Here is an 18,718-nt window from a genome sequence, read left to right on the forward strand (position 1 = left end):
TTAAAATCATTTGATATGTTCCGTTAATCTTGATGTGTCTCAATAACATATCAAATGATTTTCAATTTTTCTAAATTTTTTTATGGATGATCTAAACTTTTAATCCAATGATAGATTTTATAAAATTTGTATTTATTATAATGTTATTCATTAATAATCCACCATGAACCACTTGATGAAGTAATCCATATTAGAATTTACCTAGATTACATAGTATTAATGAAAAGCAGCGACTGCGCTGCTAATTAGAGTGAAAAGAAAGAAACAGCGGCGGCTGTGTCAAAGGACAAAAATGGTTTGGTCAGGGACAGAAATGGAAATTGAATAAATTGTGAGAATAAATAATCCAGTGTACTTGTTCCTCACGAAACTTTATCTTGTTATTATTGGTTATCTAGATCCTCTCTCAATCATCAACATCTCACTCAATCTCAACCACCTTGGCTCCACATTTCAACGCCTGAATCATGGCAACAGCATCTTCTTCAACAATTCCAAACCTATCCTTAACATTCAATTGCAAAACCTACGTTGATCTCAAACCTTCATTACCGAACTATTTCAGTTTCTCTTCATCGAAGCTTCGACGACCTCCATGTCTTTTCACTGTCAGAGCTAGCGACTCAGATTTCGAGGCTGCCGTTGTTGCCGGTAATGTACCGGAGGCGCCTCCTGTACCGCCTACACCTGCTGCACCTGCCGGAACACCGGTGGTTCCTTCACTTGTAAGTATTATTGTTACTGCATTGCTGATAAATGAGTAAATTGATTTTGATTCATTCATTTTTTCTGTTTGTTGTTTGTCACAGCCACTTCAGAGGCGTCCTCGTCGGAATCGAAGGTCGCCTGTACTTCGATCGGCGTTTCAGGAAACAAGTTTATCACCTGCTAATTTTGTGTACCCGCTTTTTATACATGAAGGTTTGTTTTGTTATTGCTTTTGAAGAGCTTTTAAAAGATTGAGCTTTTGGGCTGTGATTATGTAATAGTGGCCTAAATACTTGTCAGACACTCAGACTGTTTGAGTGAACTTATCAAACAGCTTATGGCATGTTGATAAGTTGTTTTTGGCTTATTTTCATAAGCATGCTAAGATAGCTTATGAAAACAACTTATAGTTTGTACGAAAAGAATATAACTTTATTTTATCTTTTGTTGTTGAATAGTATACATAAGTGCTATGCTATAAGTTGCAAATAAGGATGTTTATCCAAACAAGGCCTATTTGATTTTAGATTATTATCCAAACAATTGCAGGTGAGGAGGACACCCCAATTGGGGCTATGCCTGGATGCTACAGGCTTGGCTGGAGACATGGACTTGTGGAAGAGGTTTTTATCTGCTTTCTCTCTCTCTCTCAACCATGTTTAATGGGAGATTATGCAGACTTTTTTCTTTTGCATAATTTTATTTCAATGTTCACAATTTATTTATTTTTGCTTTCATGCTAATTCTATGGTATACAAGATAAGTTATTCATATCTACTTTATGGATTAGCTTTCACTGTTTAAAGTATTATTTAAGCTACGTTTTAGAAGTTTCATTCTTCTCTAATTTGGTCTAGGAGTTTAGACAGATTTGAATCTTCCTAAGAATTTGACTTTTTCTAAGCATGCCATGATGGGGAAAATTTGCAGACTTGTTGGGTTTTTTACTTCCCTTGCTGAATCTTATCATTATAAGTTATAACTGATAAGTACACTGATTCGCATTGACATGAAGCCTTTTCTTTTTTATCTTTTAAACTGCTTGGTGATGGTGACATTGTTCTTGCTATTCCTTATTGAATTTTAGTTTAATTTCGGTGCGCATTTCATAATTTAGATTGCAAAAGCACGGGATGTTGGTGTTAACAGTGTTGTGCTCTTCCCCAAAATTCCAGATGCTTTGAAGGTTCTATTCTCTGTCCTACATAGAATAAGTTTTTAGTAGAATAAATTCAATCTAGTATAACAGGTTTCCCACTTTAGTCTCCCACAGGTGATGAAGCATTCAATGAGAATGGTTTAGTTCCTCGGACTATACGGTTACTCAAGGATAAGTACCCAGATCTTGTAAGTGAACATAGTTCTTCTGATTTGAAAATGTCATCTTTTTCATTTTGTGTTTGTCAGAAAATTAATCCATTATCCTTTCTTGTTCAATTTCTCTTCAGATTATTTACACAGATGTTGCATTAGATCCGTATTCGTCTGATGGACATGATGGCATTGTCAGAGAAGATGGTATGCTAAAAAATTTGTCTTTTGTACTTTGAGTTGAAAATCTTTTATTCAAACCTATTTTGTTACAAACATGATTCACTGGCTTAATAATTCATAAGAAATGCCTCTTTTATCTAAACATTTTACATTTGGATGATGGAATTTGTAAGTCATGCCAGAGCAGACTTCTAGCTTTAGTTTAATCCTTGCTGAATATGTTTTTCGTGTGTGTAGCTTTAATTATTCCTGGAAAAAATATTAAAAAAGAAATTGCCAGAAATTAAGTTGTGCCTTTATCTCCTTCCTGTATGAATTTCTGTATAAAATCAGGATCTATTCTGCGTTATTTGAACTTTTTTTGAAGGAAGTGGCAAATGGCCTGTCTTGATTGCAGTCACTTAAGTACTGATTATAACGTATATCCTTAATATCTTGTAGGAGTTATTATGAATGACGAGACTGTTCATCAGCTTTGTAAACAAGCTGTAGCCCAGGTAACATAACTACATGTTTCATGTGTACAACTTCTCAAAAAACCTAGGAAGGTTAATGGTTGAGCATTGTTAAATGGTGAAATCATCATATGTTTCTATGTTCCAAACCTCCTAGTTTTTCTTGACATGCTACTATATCCACACTACACACTTCTATATCCACACTAACATAATTTATTGTCTTTCTATTTTATTTTATAAAAGGCCCGAGCTGGAGCAGATGTTGTCAGCCCCAGCGATATGATGGATGGCCGGGTAGGAGCAATGCGATTAGCTCTCGATGCTGAAGGCTTTCAGCACGTTTCTATAATGTCATATACAGCAAAGTAATTTTATGACTTGGCCACTTCTTTTTCCTTATCTTGCTTTCTGTTTATGCCAACATGCATTGGAATTTACTGAAGATTATATCAGTGGATGTTGCAATTAGTTTCATGCATTCTTTTTCTTGTCAGTTATATAGCTCGGTCCTAAATTATGCCATTTATCTGTTTCCAACAGGTATGCAAGTTCATTTTACGGCCCCTTTAGAGAAGCATTGGACTCAAACCCCCGGTTCGGAGACAAGAAGACGTATGTGTTATCTTGAAATTGAACTTAGTATCAAATATCTAATCTATTTTACAATATTGATTCTTACTTTACCATAAATTTGGTTTGGCTGAACAAAAGCTATCAGATGAATCCAGCAAATTACAGAGAGGCATTGACTGAGATGAGGGAAGATGAATCTGAAGGAGCTGACATTCTCTTGGTTGGTTTAGTTTTAATTATGTCTCTTTATGTGTATGATCATAGATAGGAATGGAACTCATCTTATGCTCAATTTTTATACTGACTTTTAGAAAATTTTGATGTGCAGGTGAAGCCTGGTCTTCCTTATTTGGATATCATTAGGCTGCTTAGGGATAATTCTCCTCTGCCAATTGCAGCATACCAGGTTCTTCTCTGGCCCATTCTAGCTCTAGGAAAAATAGTTTTGCCGAAAAGTTGATATATTCAATTAACATACTCATAACAGAAGTCTGTTGATAATAGCAAAAGTGACCCTTATATTTTTATATCGAGCCGGGGCACAAGTTTTATGGTTGCTTCAACAGTTAAATGTTCTTATGTTGTTCTGCTGTTACATGTCATCAATTTTGATCTAATTCTTTCCAAAAGTGATTGATTGGCAATTGTTTGTGTAGTGTGATTGTTCTAGTTTTGGAATATAAACAGCACATATGTTTATAACATTTTTAACTGCTATAACAAATTAACAATATTTTAAGTACAAAGTTGCTCAATATTTTAACTTGAAGAAGCTTGTTTGATATTCTAATTCAATAGTTTCTTTGAAACACTTCTGTTGTAATAAATTTTGGCAGTTTGTGTGTTCTAGAAAGATTAGTCAACTTTCTTTTTAAAACTTTCTTTTTAAAATCAGCTGGTAAAGAATGGGAACAAGTATAAAACATACAAATGTTGTTCATCGTAGATATTATGGATACATGATGCTTCATACCCTACCCTTAAGTTTAAAGCTATCAATTTCAGAAAAAACCTTGACATAATTTTATGTGAATAAGATATGTTTCTGCATAGTTTGAAAACGTGTTGTTTTGCTTTATTAATTTAACTGCCCTTTATTCATATAATCATTCCGAATTCATGGAACAGGTTTCTGGTGAATACTCGATGATAAAAGCTGGCGGTGCTCTAAAAATGATTGATGAAGAAAAGGTTATGATGGAATCATTATTGTGCCTCCGGCGAGCAGGTGCTGACATCATCCTTTCATATTTTGCTCTACAAGCTGCTAGATCTTTGTGTGGAGAGAAGAGGTGAGATTCTTAAAATAGATAGGGCAATTTTCATCCTAGAAGGCCGATGAGCTCGAAGCATTTGCCAGTATGCAGGGTTCAAATAATATGCTTAGATTATTTTCCCCAATGTGTTATTGTAGTTTTTGTCAACCCATTATCTTATAAACGGTGTAATTTATTCATCTGCAGAATAATTAGTACGGTATAATCGATAGAATGTACTCAACTGCAGAACAATGAGAACTATAATGTTTAGTGCTGAAATAAAGTCAATTTTTTGCAAGGAATGTTTATGTTCCATTAGCTTCTCTTTGTCATATAGAATGCCGTTTATAGTATAAATCATACAATGGAGGATATGATTGGTGCAGCTACTTGATTTTGTAATAGCAGATCTCACGAACGGTCGACTCTAAGTGACATGGATTCAGACTCTAAGTATCGATAAAAGTAAATTGCATAACCATACTAACTATTCCTTTGTTTACTCTCTTATCCTCAGTCCGCTGGCATTGTAAGTTTTGCCAGTATAGCGGAAGCCTAATCTCAATAGAATGTGCTTATAAATTATTAATAGTTTATACTAAAGGACATCTTCAGAAACGGTAAACAGATTTTTTACATTTATATATTTCCTCCAACCCTCCCTCTCTTTTCTTTCCTATTTTGAACCTACCTTCTACACAAAGAAATGATAACCTGGTTTCTACCATTCCAACCTCAAGCAACAAATAAACAGAGAACATGAGGCGGAAGGATAAACTAGTGTACCAGTTTTGTACAAAATGGAATGGATTGTTCCAATATTAACCATGTTCGATGAGGTACCTCTCTGCAACAGTGGCATGAACAGAAGCTCCGATTGGTAGAGCATCTTCATCAATCATGAAATGCGGAGAGTGTGCCGTGTGAATAGAGCCTAGTGTTTCATTCATTATCCCTATGTAAAAGAAAGCTGAAGGAACCACCTGAGAGTAAAAAGAGAAATCTTCAGCACCCATCACAGGTGAGACTACTCTGAAATTCTCTTGACCCAGCAAATCGATGGACACTTTTTTCACATGCTCATACATTTGGTCATCATTAACCATCGGAGGGTAAATAGTGTACTCTTTTTCAAAGAAGTCAACTTCTGCAGAGCACCTGTAGACACTAGTCTGTTCCACAATCACCTGTTTGACAGTTGGGACAACAATAGAATACAAGGTAAGCTCATTCAGTCATTTGAACTCACGTTTTTAGTATAATGGAAGTAGAAATGGTGATACATTTATATAGCCAAGTCACCAACCTGCTCTATTCTTTTTAGCAGATGGTAAAAACTGCTGTTAGAAAATGCTCTGAAGGTCCCACCGATGACCACCTTATCTGCTATCATGTCATGACTATTGCCTCCATTAAAGACAGTTATAGACACAACCTGAGTTGTAATGGGAGCCAAATAGTTAGTTAGGGAAGGTATGCAAGCAAAACTTAGAGAAGAATACACAAGATTAAAATTTTGTTAAAAGGGGTATATATGAGGTAATACATGTGAATCCAATGGATTTGATTCGCGGGAGACAATGCCCTGTAAGCTTATAACTGCAGCTGAAGCGGCCAAAACTGGATCAGCATACTGGTGCGAGTTCGCAGCAAGGGAGCTTTTCCCACTAATCACAGCTCTGAAAAAACCACAACCAGCCAACAGGGGTCCAGGCCTCGACCCAATTACACCTGTTGGAAGTTGATGGGATACATGAACTGCAAATATAGCTTCCACATCCTCCAAAGCACCATCCTGTATCATTCGTTTTGCACCATTACCGGCTTCCTCTGCAGGTTGAAATAACAGAATTACAGTCCCCTGTAATGACACAACAAAAATACTGATTAAGAGCTTATGTTATAGAGGATGTGAAGTATGAAATTTAGTTTAGTGATAACTATAATTTACAAGTAGCTCTATCAAAAAATAATACTCCAATTTACAAGTAGCTTATCACGCAAATCAGAAACTCAGAAAAAGAAAGGTTCTTCCAAGTTTTAAGTGCATGTCAACAAGTGAAAATATTTCATGAAACTTGGGCATTTTATTGAAATTGTGATTTTCAAATTTCAATGGCTTTTGCTGCACTTTTGCAAATGACCACTCCCTATTTTAAAATCAACTTTTAATGAAAGTTCTGAGCGGCAGAGCGGGTAACTTGTCTGGTTTGCATTCATTGTGCACAATGCTTGAACTTTTCCGGCAGTAGCTACCAATTGAATTACTTTTACAGGGTAAATAATCTTAAAATACTCTATATGTTCCTAATTATAAGTAGCCATTAGCTTTTTTTGGGTTGGTACATTGGTATTGGTTTGGGACATGGGAGTGTGCTCCTTTTGAAGTCTGAGGTTCGATTCTCTCTGGTGCCAATTTGGATGGGCTAATTTAGATTCTTCAAAAAAAAAAATATAAGTAGCCATTGGAAAAAATATATAAGTTATCATATTTTTAATAACAAATACTTTCAAATCCACACTATTTTCTAAATGCATATTATGGGACTATGAATCTATGGAATCCAAAATTTTAACTTTATGAGGTATATTTACTTAAGGAACAAACCTATAAAATTTTAAATACATAAAATTAAAAAAAATTAATTCTATGGACTTAATTTATTTTATTTTGTTAACTATGGAGCTCAATTTTGAGGTATATTGATTAAGGAACTTCTATGCTACTTATAGATGTTCTTAAGATAAAGATTTCTTTTCTTGACCCAACACAAATGCTAACGAGTGTTTTAATGACATATTAATGAATTTAATAATAAAAAAAATTATCTTCTAAGTGCTGTATTTAATTTAATTTTATTTTTTAAATATTCAATTTGTGACATTCCAATACAGTAAATATTACTATTTCCCAGGTTTCCTTTTGAACTGCCAATGTTTTGTAAAATTTATTCTTATTTATCTATTACTTTAAAATTTTAATTTATTTTTTATTAATTTATTCTCTTACTTTATCAGGAAGGATTGAAAAAAATGCTATATTGATGAGTGAGCCAATAAAAGTAAAAAAGTTTTGAATAAAAAAAATATTAACGAAAATTCATTTTTAATTTGTATATAACAATCTTAAATGACACAATTGAGAGACTAACAAGTAACAAGTGTCCTGAGAATTATAAATTTGCATTTAAATTATCAAATTTTAATAAACATTTTCTTTGTCAAAAATAAAATAAAAAACAAACTAGTACAGGAGAAATGCTAACTTGGGCACAATCCCAAATAATTTTATTTAGGCATACACACATCATTGAAAAAAATTTAAAGATAAAAAAATTAGTCACATCATCTTATATTAATCCATTCTTTTATCTTTTAATTTTTTTAACTTATGTATGTGTGTCTAAGAAAAATTAATTTAGGCTTGTGCCTAGGTAAGAATACCTCCTAGTACAGAGTATATTGTTTAATGTTTAAGCTCACGTGTTAACAAGACTACTTACCCTAAATTTACGTACTAGCCACATCACATCGTCCTTTTCTCTTTAATCGACATAAGCTATCGCTTATCGGCAGCACTATTGAAGTACTACGCACTCTGGCCGATACAAGACAGACAACTTTATTCATAAAGGCCACTTTTGCATTTCTGCACTGTGGCAATAAACACTGAATATTTCCTTAGAACAGGAGGTCTGTGATATTATGTAACATTTTTTGTGGTAACTGAATGAATGACATTTTGTTTAACGTCTGTAAACTTCTCTAACTTGATATATATATTATGTAGTATAAATTAGTGAGACACTAGTATAGTGTATAGATTAAATATTAGTCCTATTAATATATTGTTTTTTCTCATATTATTCGTCTTATATTATTTGCCTCTTTATATAATCGATGAAATATTAATTATTATTTTACTATATATCCTTATTTATACTTAACTACTAGTACTTCATTCACTAAAATTAGTACTCCCTCCGTCTCAGAATGAGTGAGTCATTTGACTATAAGTGCACTATTCACATATCTTACTTTGATCCTATTTTTATATTAATAAATAAAAACAAATATTAGCATATAAGATGTTGTTGGATATCTCGATGAGTATTTTCAAAATATCATATTTTTATAATTTTTACTATTATACAATTAAAAATATTAATCGTCAAAGTTATGAATTGACATGCGTGAAGCAGTCAACTGACTCACTCATTGTGGGACGGAGGGATTAGTATAAAATTCTATTTTATCATTAACACTAATGAGTAATCATTTTGCTAAGATGAATGTTTGGAACACTCTTTAATACTTTAATATTTACTTTCTAATTGATTGAAATTAATATGAAAAACACTATGTTTTCAATATTTTCTCTAACACTCACTCTGTTCTACATTAAAATTAAGGGTCTTACTAACGTGTGCCCTAAGGGTACATGCTTAGAAACTCAAAGGCAGAATTATAACATCATAAATGCAATAATTTGACTTTTGAAAAGTTAAATGAACAATTTTTAAGAAAAATATTTCTATATTAAGTTGTTTATCATGTGTCTCAGCGCTTAGGACACATGTTAACATTTGCCTGAAATCAATATGGCAAACATTTCTTTTTTAATATTCACTCTCTAGTTAAAAATTAATATGGGAAACATTTGCCTATATAGATCTCTCACTTTAAAAACAATTCCCACATATATATATATAAAAAGCAAATGTTAAGAGAAAGTATTGATAAAGAGAATTGCTAAAGTTAATCTCTTTGTAACTCTCCAACACTTGCTCTTTGCGCAACTAAAACGTGACATTGTAAGAGGACAAAAGAGATTCTTTTGCATTTTGTCCCATATTTAAGGGATAGAATAGAATACACAAACTTTGGTTTGACAGCTGGTTATACAGTAGATAGATACCAAACGATTTAAAATTCTTCTGGTTGAAAATACTGTAGTAATAATAGTCCCAAAACAAAAATAGTGGTAAATACTACATGTCTACATGTGCGTCAATATATAAGGGATGAGAGTAAGAACAAACCTTTAATAAATGCTCCCGAGTTTTCAAGATCTTGGCAGCACCAATAAGCATCGCCACATGTGCGTCGTGCCCACAAGCGTGCATTTTGCCAGCTACTTTAGACTTGAACTCCCATTCCACACCTTCCTGGAACGGATCCCAAACAACACATTTTTTTCTTAAGATGGTAAATTTATTAAGGTTTAATCGGTCTTTTAGTCCCTTAAAGATATTTTAAGTTTCATAATGGTTCCTTAAGGAAAAAAGGTCAGGATTGGTCCCTTAAAGACACATTTGTTTCTCAATTGGTCATTTCCATCAATTTTTTACAAAAAATGTTAGTTTTAGTAAACTGAATTGTGGATGTCATTAAGTGTAAGTGGTCCACTAAAAACCTTATTAATTTTTAAAATTTTAACCATTTGAATTTTTTGTTATATTTGGAGTTAAAATTTAACGAAAATGACTAATACGGCAAAAATATATGTCTTTAAGGGACCAATCCGGGTCTTTTTTTTCTTTAAGGTACTAATCCGGACCTTTTTTTCTTTAAGGGACCATTGTAAAACCTAAAATGTTTTTAAGGGACCAATAGACTAATTAAGCCATTTATTAATTATACCTTGATTTCTAAAATGAATCAAAATTTCAGGATAAAAATAAAAAAACATTAGTAAAAGGACCATAGATTCACGGAGTGAGTTTATTATAGCAATATACTTCATCCATAACACTTTATTAACAAAAATACGTTTTTTAAGGTTCATTGTATAATATATCTAGTCAGCCAGATATATAATGAACGTAAAAATTGTATTTTTGCTTATAAAATGTTATGAAGGGGGAAGTAATCAGTACATTAATAATTAAATGAACTTAAAAAGTATATATATATATATATATATATATATGAGATAAAAAAAAGTAACATTTAATTTTAATGAAAACTAAAATTCATTAATTCAAGCAGAGTTTGGTGTCCACAATAAAGGTAAAAACACTTTATGGTTCAAAACAAAAAGATGTAGCCCTACTACTAGTTTTCTACAATAATTTGAACACTACTTTATAAATTAATGAAATCATAACTAATACTCCATCCGATCATTTTTATAAGGAACACTTAGGGCAAAAAATTTGGTCCTTTTTATAAGAAACTTTGACCAATTTTCAAATGTTTTAAATGTTCAATTCCACTTATGCCCTTATTTATTATGAGAGAGAATTTAAAAATAAGTAAGTTAGTTGAATAAAGAGTAATTAAATAAGGGTATACATGGAATAAATTTAAATTTATAAAAGTATTAAATGAAAATAACTATGTTAAATGTGTTTCATTGGTCTGTGTGATTTTTTCAAAATGTTCCTTATAAAAATGACCGGAAGGAGTACTAGTAACAATTAGGAATTAGTAAAAAAAAAAAGTAACAATTAGGAAGGTTATTTTTTTATCTAATAAAAATAGGAAAGTTATCTATAAAATTAAAATACTTAATTCATAATACTCTTCTGTCAAAAAAATATTAACCATGCTACTCATAGTTCAATACACAAAAAACTACACAAATCTAGTACTACATTATCTTATTTTTACTTGCAACATAAAAAATTTCTGACAAAACCCTTTAAAAGATTTAAAGGTTTATCCATATATAGATTCAAAAGTCTGACACACCTTTTAAAATGCATCATTAATGTAAGACAGAAAAAAAGAGACAAAATCAGATCAGGTGCAGTACAATATACTAGTACACGTCAAATCAGATATACTCCGTACTAAGATATTCAGAATCTTGTATGACTTATCGTCTCGAAGACTTTTCTAAATCCAACTCACCCAAACTTTTTAATCATAATCATTTATGAGAAATGAGAAATGTATTAAATTTTAAAATTTTAAATGTACATTATTACTCCATAGCCAAATTTAGGAAACATATTTGTCATGAAATACCAGCATAATTTCACCCAAAAATTAAAATAATTTTTGTGTTTTCTATTATATTAATAGTACTACTAATTCTAGCAAAAAATATAACTAATTGGGAAAAATAAATAATACTACAAAATAGTCAAAAATTGTGGAGTGGAAAGAAAGTGCAACCTGTATGGGAAGTGCATCCATGTCAGCTCTAACTGCAACAAAAGGCGGTCCACCAGTACCGATCCAGGCACGAATACCGGTTTTCGCGAGAGGATACCGATAACTAACTTCCATCAGATCCAACTCTTCTCTAATCAAACGGCTCGTCTCGATTTCCTCAAAAGCCAACTCCGGATTCTCATGAATCTTCCTCCGAACACTTTTCAACCACTCAACTGTCTCCGGCCGCCGTGCTACGTTGAACACCGCCTCCGAACATGCCTCGCTCCAAACTTCGCAGTTTGTTGCCGTCTTCCCTCTCAGCGTCTTGTTTTTGCATAAGGTTATAGTTAACTCTTTGTTATCCCGATCGCTGCATCTCCGATCGGAGAACAAAACGCGGTCGTAAGCGGCGGAAGGTATTTTCACGGCGATTGAAACCGTTAAGTGTTCTAGAATTATAACGGTTATTAAAAATTTGATCGGAAAGTGAAACGAAGAGTTTCGGAATTTCATTTTGTTTTAGTTTTCTGCTGAAAAAACAGAGTAGAGAAAAGAGAGAGAGAGAGAGAGAGAGAGAGAGAGAGAGAGAGAGAGTAATGAAGAAGAGATGAGAGATAGAAAAAGATTATGGAGAATTATAACACGTGGGGATAAAAGAACTTAAAATAATGGACGGAGAGAGAGTGAAAGAGATTACTTTAAATTTATTGATTTGTTGATTAAGAACGGAATTGAAGCACGTGGGTACGACACGGAAGTAAATGTAATGCAGGAACCGCGGTAGGGTGGGTCCAGCCACATTCAGTAGCGTTTACCACCGAAATTAAATGGATGCATAAGCCTACGACACCTAAATTGTCTACTCCCTCCGTCCCAAAAAGAATGACCCATTTTGAATATATGCACTATTCATATATATTGTTTTGACCATATTTTTCTACTAATAAATAAAAATAAATATTAACATATAAGATGTTGTTAGATTCGTCTCGATGAGTATTTTCAAAATATCAATTTTTTATAATTTTTACTATTATACAATTAAAGATATTAGTCGCCAAAGTTATGCATTGGCATGCGTGTTTCGGTCAACTGGGTCATTCTTTTTGGGACGGAGGGAGTATTGTATTTGTACATGTCTGGATAAGTCATAAGCGTTCAGGATTGTTTTGAAAACTGAGGAATTTGACCTTAATCGAAATTTGTCAGTGAAATCAAAGTGATCCAAGTAATAAGGAATTTGATCCTAATCGCGACCAGTCAGTAGAAGCAAAGTGCAACCCTAATCGTGACTTGCTAACACTATAAAGTTCTTATCCTAAAAACAAATGAAAAGTTCTCGAATAGAAAACTCTCAAATTGATAAAATTACACTACAAATCCTTTATCTTATTTTTTTGTAACAGTTTGGTCCTTTATCTTTTTTTTGTAACAATTTGGTCATTTATCTTTTTTTTTTAACACTTTGGTCCTTATCTTATTTATTTATAAAAAATAAAGGATCAACGTGTTACAAATAAAAAAAGATAAAGGACCAAACTGTTACAAAAAAGGGGACTAAAGTGTTACAAATAAAAAAAATAAAGGACTAAAGTGTTACAAATAAAAGATAAAGGACCAAAGTGTTACAAAAAAAATATAAAGGACCAAAGTGTTACAAAAAAAATAACATAAAAGACCTGTAGTGTAATTTTGCCTTGATAATATTCAAGTTGTTATTTGAGAATTACATGAGAGTCATGAAAATCAGACACGCGTACGGCCTAGATGCGCAACACCGCGTAACATGAGAATTGTGGGGGTGTGATGCGGGTGGTAGACCGCTAACACACGTCAAGTGTCTTTGGTCCATATAACTTTCTACACCAATTTCACTATGTGTTAAGTCTATCATTCTAGCACTGGTTCATATAGCTTGCTACACCAATTTGATGCGTCACACTCAAAAGTAACTCAGGCAATGTCTTCAAACAATTCTAATTTATAATTTTTTAATTTAAACTTTTAAAATATGTGAGGGATTGTTGGAAATTTGAGTATATTTCAAAAGTTTAAATTATATTGTGTCTCATAATTTCAAGTGAGAAATATAAAAATATATTTGGCTTAAATGCAATTTTACCCTCCTTGTTTTGATTAAATCAGAATTTTACCCTCCTGTTTTAAAACGCGGACTTTTACCCCCTGTTTTATAATTTTTTGGATTTTGCTCCCCTTAAAATTCTGCTTTCGAGTCACAACTTAAAAAGCTTATCACACAACTCAATTTGGATCAATAATTCACCAAACGTATACCGAAATGACCGTAATCGAGTTATCTTTCCACAGAATCAAACTCACTAAATTTGGAGTTACAAAGAGAGATTAATTACAGTTTTAGTGAAGGTATGTCCCCCAAAATTCTGCACAAAATCTGCTTTCGAGTCATAACTTCAAAACTTCGCATAGAATTCCATTTGGATCCTTAATTCACCAAACTGGTACCGAAATGACCGCAGTCGAGTTAGTTTTCCACAGAATAAACTCCACTAAATTTGGAGTTACAGAGAGAGATTAATTATCATTGTAGTGAAGGTCTGTCCAAATTAATTATTGTATGAAACTACTACTGGTATTTTTGTCATGTCTCTCACTTTGTAGCTCATTTTTTAATAGTATTTACATGTCTGGAAAGCTAACAAAATTACCATTGTTTTCATTTAAATTTCCTCAAATTTGGAGTTACGATGTGTTTGGTAGACGATGTTGAATTTGAAGGTCAGAAGTAGATTTCTGCAAAATTAATAATTAGACAGACCTTCCCTAAAACGATAATTAATCTCTCTTTGTAACTCCAAATTTAGTGGGGTTTGATTCTGTGGAAAGATAACTCGATTACGGTCATTTTGGTATCCGTTTGGTGAATTATTGATCCAAATTGAGTTGTGTGCGAAACTTTGAAGTTGTGACTCGAAAGTAGAGTTTTTGCAGAATTTTAGGGGACATACCTTCACTTAAACGGTAATTAATCTCTCTTTGTAACTCCAAATTCAGTGGGGTTTGATTATGTGGAAAGATAACTCGATTACAGTCATTTCGGTATCCGTTTGGTGAATTATTGATCCAAATTGAGTTGTGTGTGAAGCTTTGAAGTTGTGACTCGAAAGCATAATTTTAGGGAGGGGGGGGGGCAAAATCCAAAAAATTATAAAACAGTGGAGTAAAAGTCCGCGTTTTAAAACAGGACGAGTAAAATTCCGATCAGCGGGCAAAACTGCATTTAAGCCAATATATTTTTATTAAAAAATATTTTATTTTCTATTATATTTATTTAAAATTTTGATTAAATTGACTTGATCTTCTGACATGGAATTCCCTATTTTATAGTATCACTATGTTTTGCTTTTATTTAGGGAATTAATCATAGAATTAAAGTGCCACTTATTTAGATAACCGTTTGGAAAAATACTAATTAAGAGTATTGATTTGTTTTACATGAGAGGGCCATGCTTTTTACTTGGTCGTGATATCTATGTACGCATGCATTTTATAAACATGAAGAAATATATAGCAATTAGCAAGTATATACATGCCCAAAAACTTATGGTGTTTTATTTTCATCTAATGTATTTTCTAATAAGTGTCTGAGTTACCAACCATATCGATATTCTCGTGTTTTGATAGTCTCGACATATTTAACGTCGAGAAGAACCGGTTGTATTTTGGGGGAGTTGCGCAATATTTGCGGATAATTCCTTAGTTCAAGGATTACACGCCTCCGGTTATTTATTTTCAGCCATCCAGGCCAACACACATCACATAGTACTTCATCTTTATATCCTCCAATTGTGAACGACACTCGTACTTGTTTGGTCACCAAATAATTAGGCATATCTTTAAACTCCGGATCCTCAAGACTAGCAATTATATATTGTAACCACCCTAACCTAATATTCAATTTATCTTAATAAAAGAATGTTTTTTTTCAAAAACTACACAGCGGATAAAAAAATAACTTTAAGACTCGAAGTCAAAATGAATTATAAAATATTGGTTCAAAAGGTGTTACATTCTTCATTAAAAACTCTACTGATAAAATTAATTAGTAATTATCACTTATACAAAACCCTTTTATAAAATATACACCTTTAATTTAAATTAAATAAAAAAAACAACAAATAAAGACTCTGAACCCTTCCCCGTGTCATAATCAGAGCGGAGCTTCACCAACAACCCGAACACCGACAAACATACAACCTGAGAATCTGAACCCCCAACGGTTCAGCACAAACACAAAACAGAGGGTTAGATTATATAATCATAACCAGTGATCGAATATAACGAATATCCGACACTAAATAAATAAGTACAATTGCATAGATACAACTCAGACATCCACATACATGTATCAGACATACTCAGACGTATGTATATATGAGTTAAAGATAACATATATCACATAACTATATGTTATTAACAATTTGTAATAATCAGATAACACATCATATTCATTTATCAATCATACATCACATTTGAGATATATCAACCATCAAAATGAATTCTATATATGCCAAGTATCATTTAACAATTAGGAACAACACATAATTCCTAATATATTCTAATGTCACATAGATGTGATATCACCTAGACACGTCTAATGCATGTGGTACGATTTCATCATAGTCTTGGATAATTCAATCCAAGTGTTTTAGATCATCGTCTCTAAAACATTCTAGATCATCGTCTCTAGAATAACAGTAAACTAGATCATCGTCTCTAGGATACTCATCAATAAACACAACTTATGAATGCATGAATTTGCATATACCAAACGCATGGTTTTATCTCAACTATAACCTCAACATAATATGGATGACATAATCCAAATATTATAAATCATCGTCTTTAGAATACATCAATTCATGATAAATCATCATTTATCATCATCAATAACTCAACATCATGATTTATCATAATCTATCAACAACCTAATCATCATCATCATTAATCAACAACACATAATGCATCAACAAGGCTTAACAACATCACTATCATCATCAACTCATGGAAAATACATTTATTCCATACTCAAAAGATACTAAAACTAACCAACAACAATTAGTTATTTAATTCAATTAATAAAACTAATTAAGCATATTTTTTTAGCAAAATATAAGCAATCACAAATAACCAACCATCATCTAAGAAAAAAAACTCCGTAATTGGAATCTACACGAAAAACTGAGAAAAATAGATTTCGGGTGCATAAGTCAACAAAAGTCAAAAATAGTCAACATAAGGGTTGCGTCGGCTATAGCGTCGGCCTGATTGCGTCGCAACCGCACTGTTCATGCTGCAGAATTCTGCAGGGCACGTTTTGGCTCGATTTTAATCCAAATAAGCACTTATAAGCCACGAAAATCACTTATTTAAGCTCATAAATTCATGTCAAACAATTACCACACTTACAACATGATTAAAACAACTTAAATCATCATTTATAAGCATTTATTCATGGATTTTCATCATTTGTCAAAACTAATCAAACTTCTCAAATAATAACAACAATATACCAAGCATCAATTTTTATCACATCATTTCATTTATAAATCATGAACAAACATAGATAATCATATATCATAACATAAATTTCATGATTAACACATTCTCAAATCCCATAACTAACCCAAAATGAAAAGAGATGAGAAGAGTTTGAGCTAGAGAAAAATACTTCTCTCCTCTCCATTAATTCATCTCAAAGATTATAAAATCAAACCCTCATACCTTGATTGAAGGCAATCATAGCTCATCTTCTTCCTCTCTAGCTTCTAACTTGGCTTAGTCTCCTTTTCTCTTTCTTTCTCTCGTATTCTTTTCTCTAACTTATGACTACCTCTTCAAATTTTTTTTTGATAAAATGGTTTCTATCTTTGAGTTATCTTAATAAGTAGGGTTTACTATCTTTTTCCAATTAACACCCCCTTATTCTACTCATCTCACCACTTATTCTCTCTCTCTAGGCCCAATTCTCACTTCAAGCCCAAAATTTAATCCCACTCACAAGGCTCAATTCACATAAACCCACTAATTAATTAAAACTGGTTAAAACTCATAAATACTAACTTACAAAAGTTACGCGACACATAATTAAATAAACACAATTAAATTAATGAATAACCTATTAATAAAATTGGGATGTTACAACTCTCCCCCACTTAAAGAATTTTCGCCCTCGAAAATTGCCCGACTAAAACAACCTCAGATAAGACTCCTTCATCTGATTTTTTTTTTTTTTTTAAATCTTGAGCACACACACAACAACCGCAATTCCAAATCATGAGTCGGATAACTTCTTCCGTGAATCCCCCACTCCCTCGACGCATATGCCACAACCTGACCATTTGTAGAAGCACACCATTCAACTTATTTTAGTAAACTTTCAATACCTCCGACGGTAACTAGCTAATTCCCGAAAAATTCTAATCTCAATAACCGACTTAGGATTTTCTATTGCACCACGACATCCACTTTTATCTTATGATAACTTATCTCCAATCTCTCATACTTAACTTACTAGCACTGATCAACTAATCTATAAACTTGTCTAATGCTATTCTCATCCAATCGCCGAGAATCAACACGCCACTCCATATTGTCATCCTTCTTCTTACTCAACAATAATAGCTTCTCCACAACAAAATGATCGATCTGGCCAACTTCTTCAACGGTCCTCCAACTGCCCTTCTAGTTCATCCAACTCTGAAACGGACATCACTAACGCCTGAACACTCTCCTTCGGACATCTCTATCTATCTTATTTTCCTACACTCAAACATCTCAAAGGAATATAATCTTCTCCCCCACTTATCTCAAACCCACCTACAACTCCAATTGGAATTCTCAACTCTCATACCTAATTGTAGACTTCTAAGGTTCTCTAACTAGCTCTCACGAAAGAAACTAGAATCGACGGTGTTTACACACTTGTCGCATACAAAGGGTAAACTACAAAATACAAAACATGAACATCTACATGAAATTGCACAAAAGCCAAACATACCATTTCACATAGCATTCAAGTAACATATATCTTCCCTTAATTCTAAAAATTAAGAATTAAATCAAAACAAGAAAGGATAA

General features: G+C 32.6%; 2 protein-coding genes and 1 long non-coding RNA gene across 3 annotated transcripts; 1 reads left to right on the forward strand and 2 right to left on the reverse strand.

The window, feature by feature from the left end:
- The first annotated feature begins 252 nt into the window (after positions 1-252).
- Positions 253-4,794, forward strand: LOC123907406 (delta-aminolevulinic acid dehydratase, chloroplastic). Its single transcript, XM_045957668.1, has 12 exons — positions 253-725; positions 810-921; positions 1,258-1,331; positions 1,826-1,894; positions 1,972-2,055; positions 2,157-2,226; positions 2,644-2,699; positions 2,904-3,025; positions 3,201-3,272; positions 3,372-3,453; positions 3,562-3,639; positions 4,362-4,794. The coding sequence occupies exons 1-12, from the start codon at positions 468-470 to the stop codon at positions 4,527-4,529; spliced, it is 1,245 nt and encodes a 414-aa protein (XP_045813624.1). The 5' UTR covers positions 253-467; the 3' UTR covers positions 4,530-4,794.
- Positions 4,795-4,948: 154 nt separating this feature from the next.
- On the reverse strand, positions 4,949-12,327 carry LOC123907405 (IAA-amino acid hydrolase ILR1-like 6). The gene is made up of 5 exons (XM_045957667.1): positions 11,618-12,327; positions 9,535-9,660; positions 6,039-6,353; positions 5,799-5,927; positions 4,949-5,679 (listed from the first exon to the last, which is right to left on the reverse strand). The coding sequence occupies exons 1-5, from the start codon at positions 12,110-12,112 to the stop codon at positions 5,314-5,316; spliced, it is 1,431 nt and encodes a 476-aa protein (XP_045813623.1). The 5' UTR covers positions 12,113-12,327; the 3' UTR covers positions 4,949-5,313.
- A 3,255-nt stretch (positions 12,328-15,582) lies between these two features.
- LOC123908824 lies at positions 15,583-17,492 on the reverse strand. Its single transcript, XR_006809729.1, has 2 exons — positions 17,363-17,492; positions 15,583-15,843 (listed from the first exon to the last, which is right to left on the reverse strand). It is a non-coding gene; the product is annotated as an uncharacterized LOC123908824 (long non-coding RNA).
- Between the last annotated feature and the right edge of the window lie 1,226 nt (positions 17,493-18,718).

The sequence above is a fragment of the Trifolium pratense genome, linkage group LG2 (assembly GCF_020283565.1).
Source record: "Trifolium pratense cultivar HEN17-A07 linkage group LG2, ARS_RC_1.1, whole genome shotgun sequence".
In the NCBI taxonomy this organism is placed as follows: Eukaryota; Viridiplantae; Streptophyta; class Magnoliopsida; order Fabales; family Fabaceae; genus Trifolium; species Trifolium pratense.

What these genes read in the sequence shown, in the direction of transcription:
- LOC123907406 (XM_045957668.1), top strand. Translation starts at nt 468, where the DNA reads ATGGCAACAGCATCTTCTTCAACAATTCCAAACCTATCCTTAACATTC. An exon ending in CACCGGTGGTTCCTTCACTT is followed by an intron (nt 726 to 809) that starts GTAAGTATTATT and finishes TGTTTGTCACAG; the next exon opens with CCACTTCAGAGGCGTCCTCG. An exon ending in AAGGAGCTGACATTCTCTTG is followed by an intron (nt 3,454 to 3,561) that starts GTTGGTTTAGTT and finishes TTTGATGTGCAG; the next exon opens with GTGAAGCCTGGTCTTCCTTA.
- LOC123907405 (XM_045957667.1), bottom strand. Translation starts at nt 12,112, where the DNA reads ATGAAATTCCGAAACTCTTCGTTTCACTTTCCGATCAAATTTTTAATA. An exon ending in TGGATGCACTTCCCATACAG is followed by an intron (nt 9,661 to 11,617) that starts GTTGCACTTTCT and finishes GATCCGTTCCAG; the next exon opens with GAAGGTGTGGAATGGGAGTT. An exon ending in TGCTAAAAAGAATAGAGCAG is followed by an intron (nt 5,680 to 5,798) that starts GTTGGTGACTTG and finishes ACTGTCAAACAG; the next exon opens with GTGATTGTGGAACAGACTAG.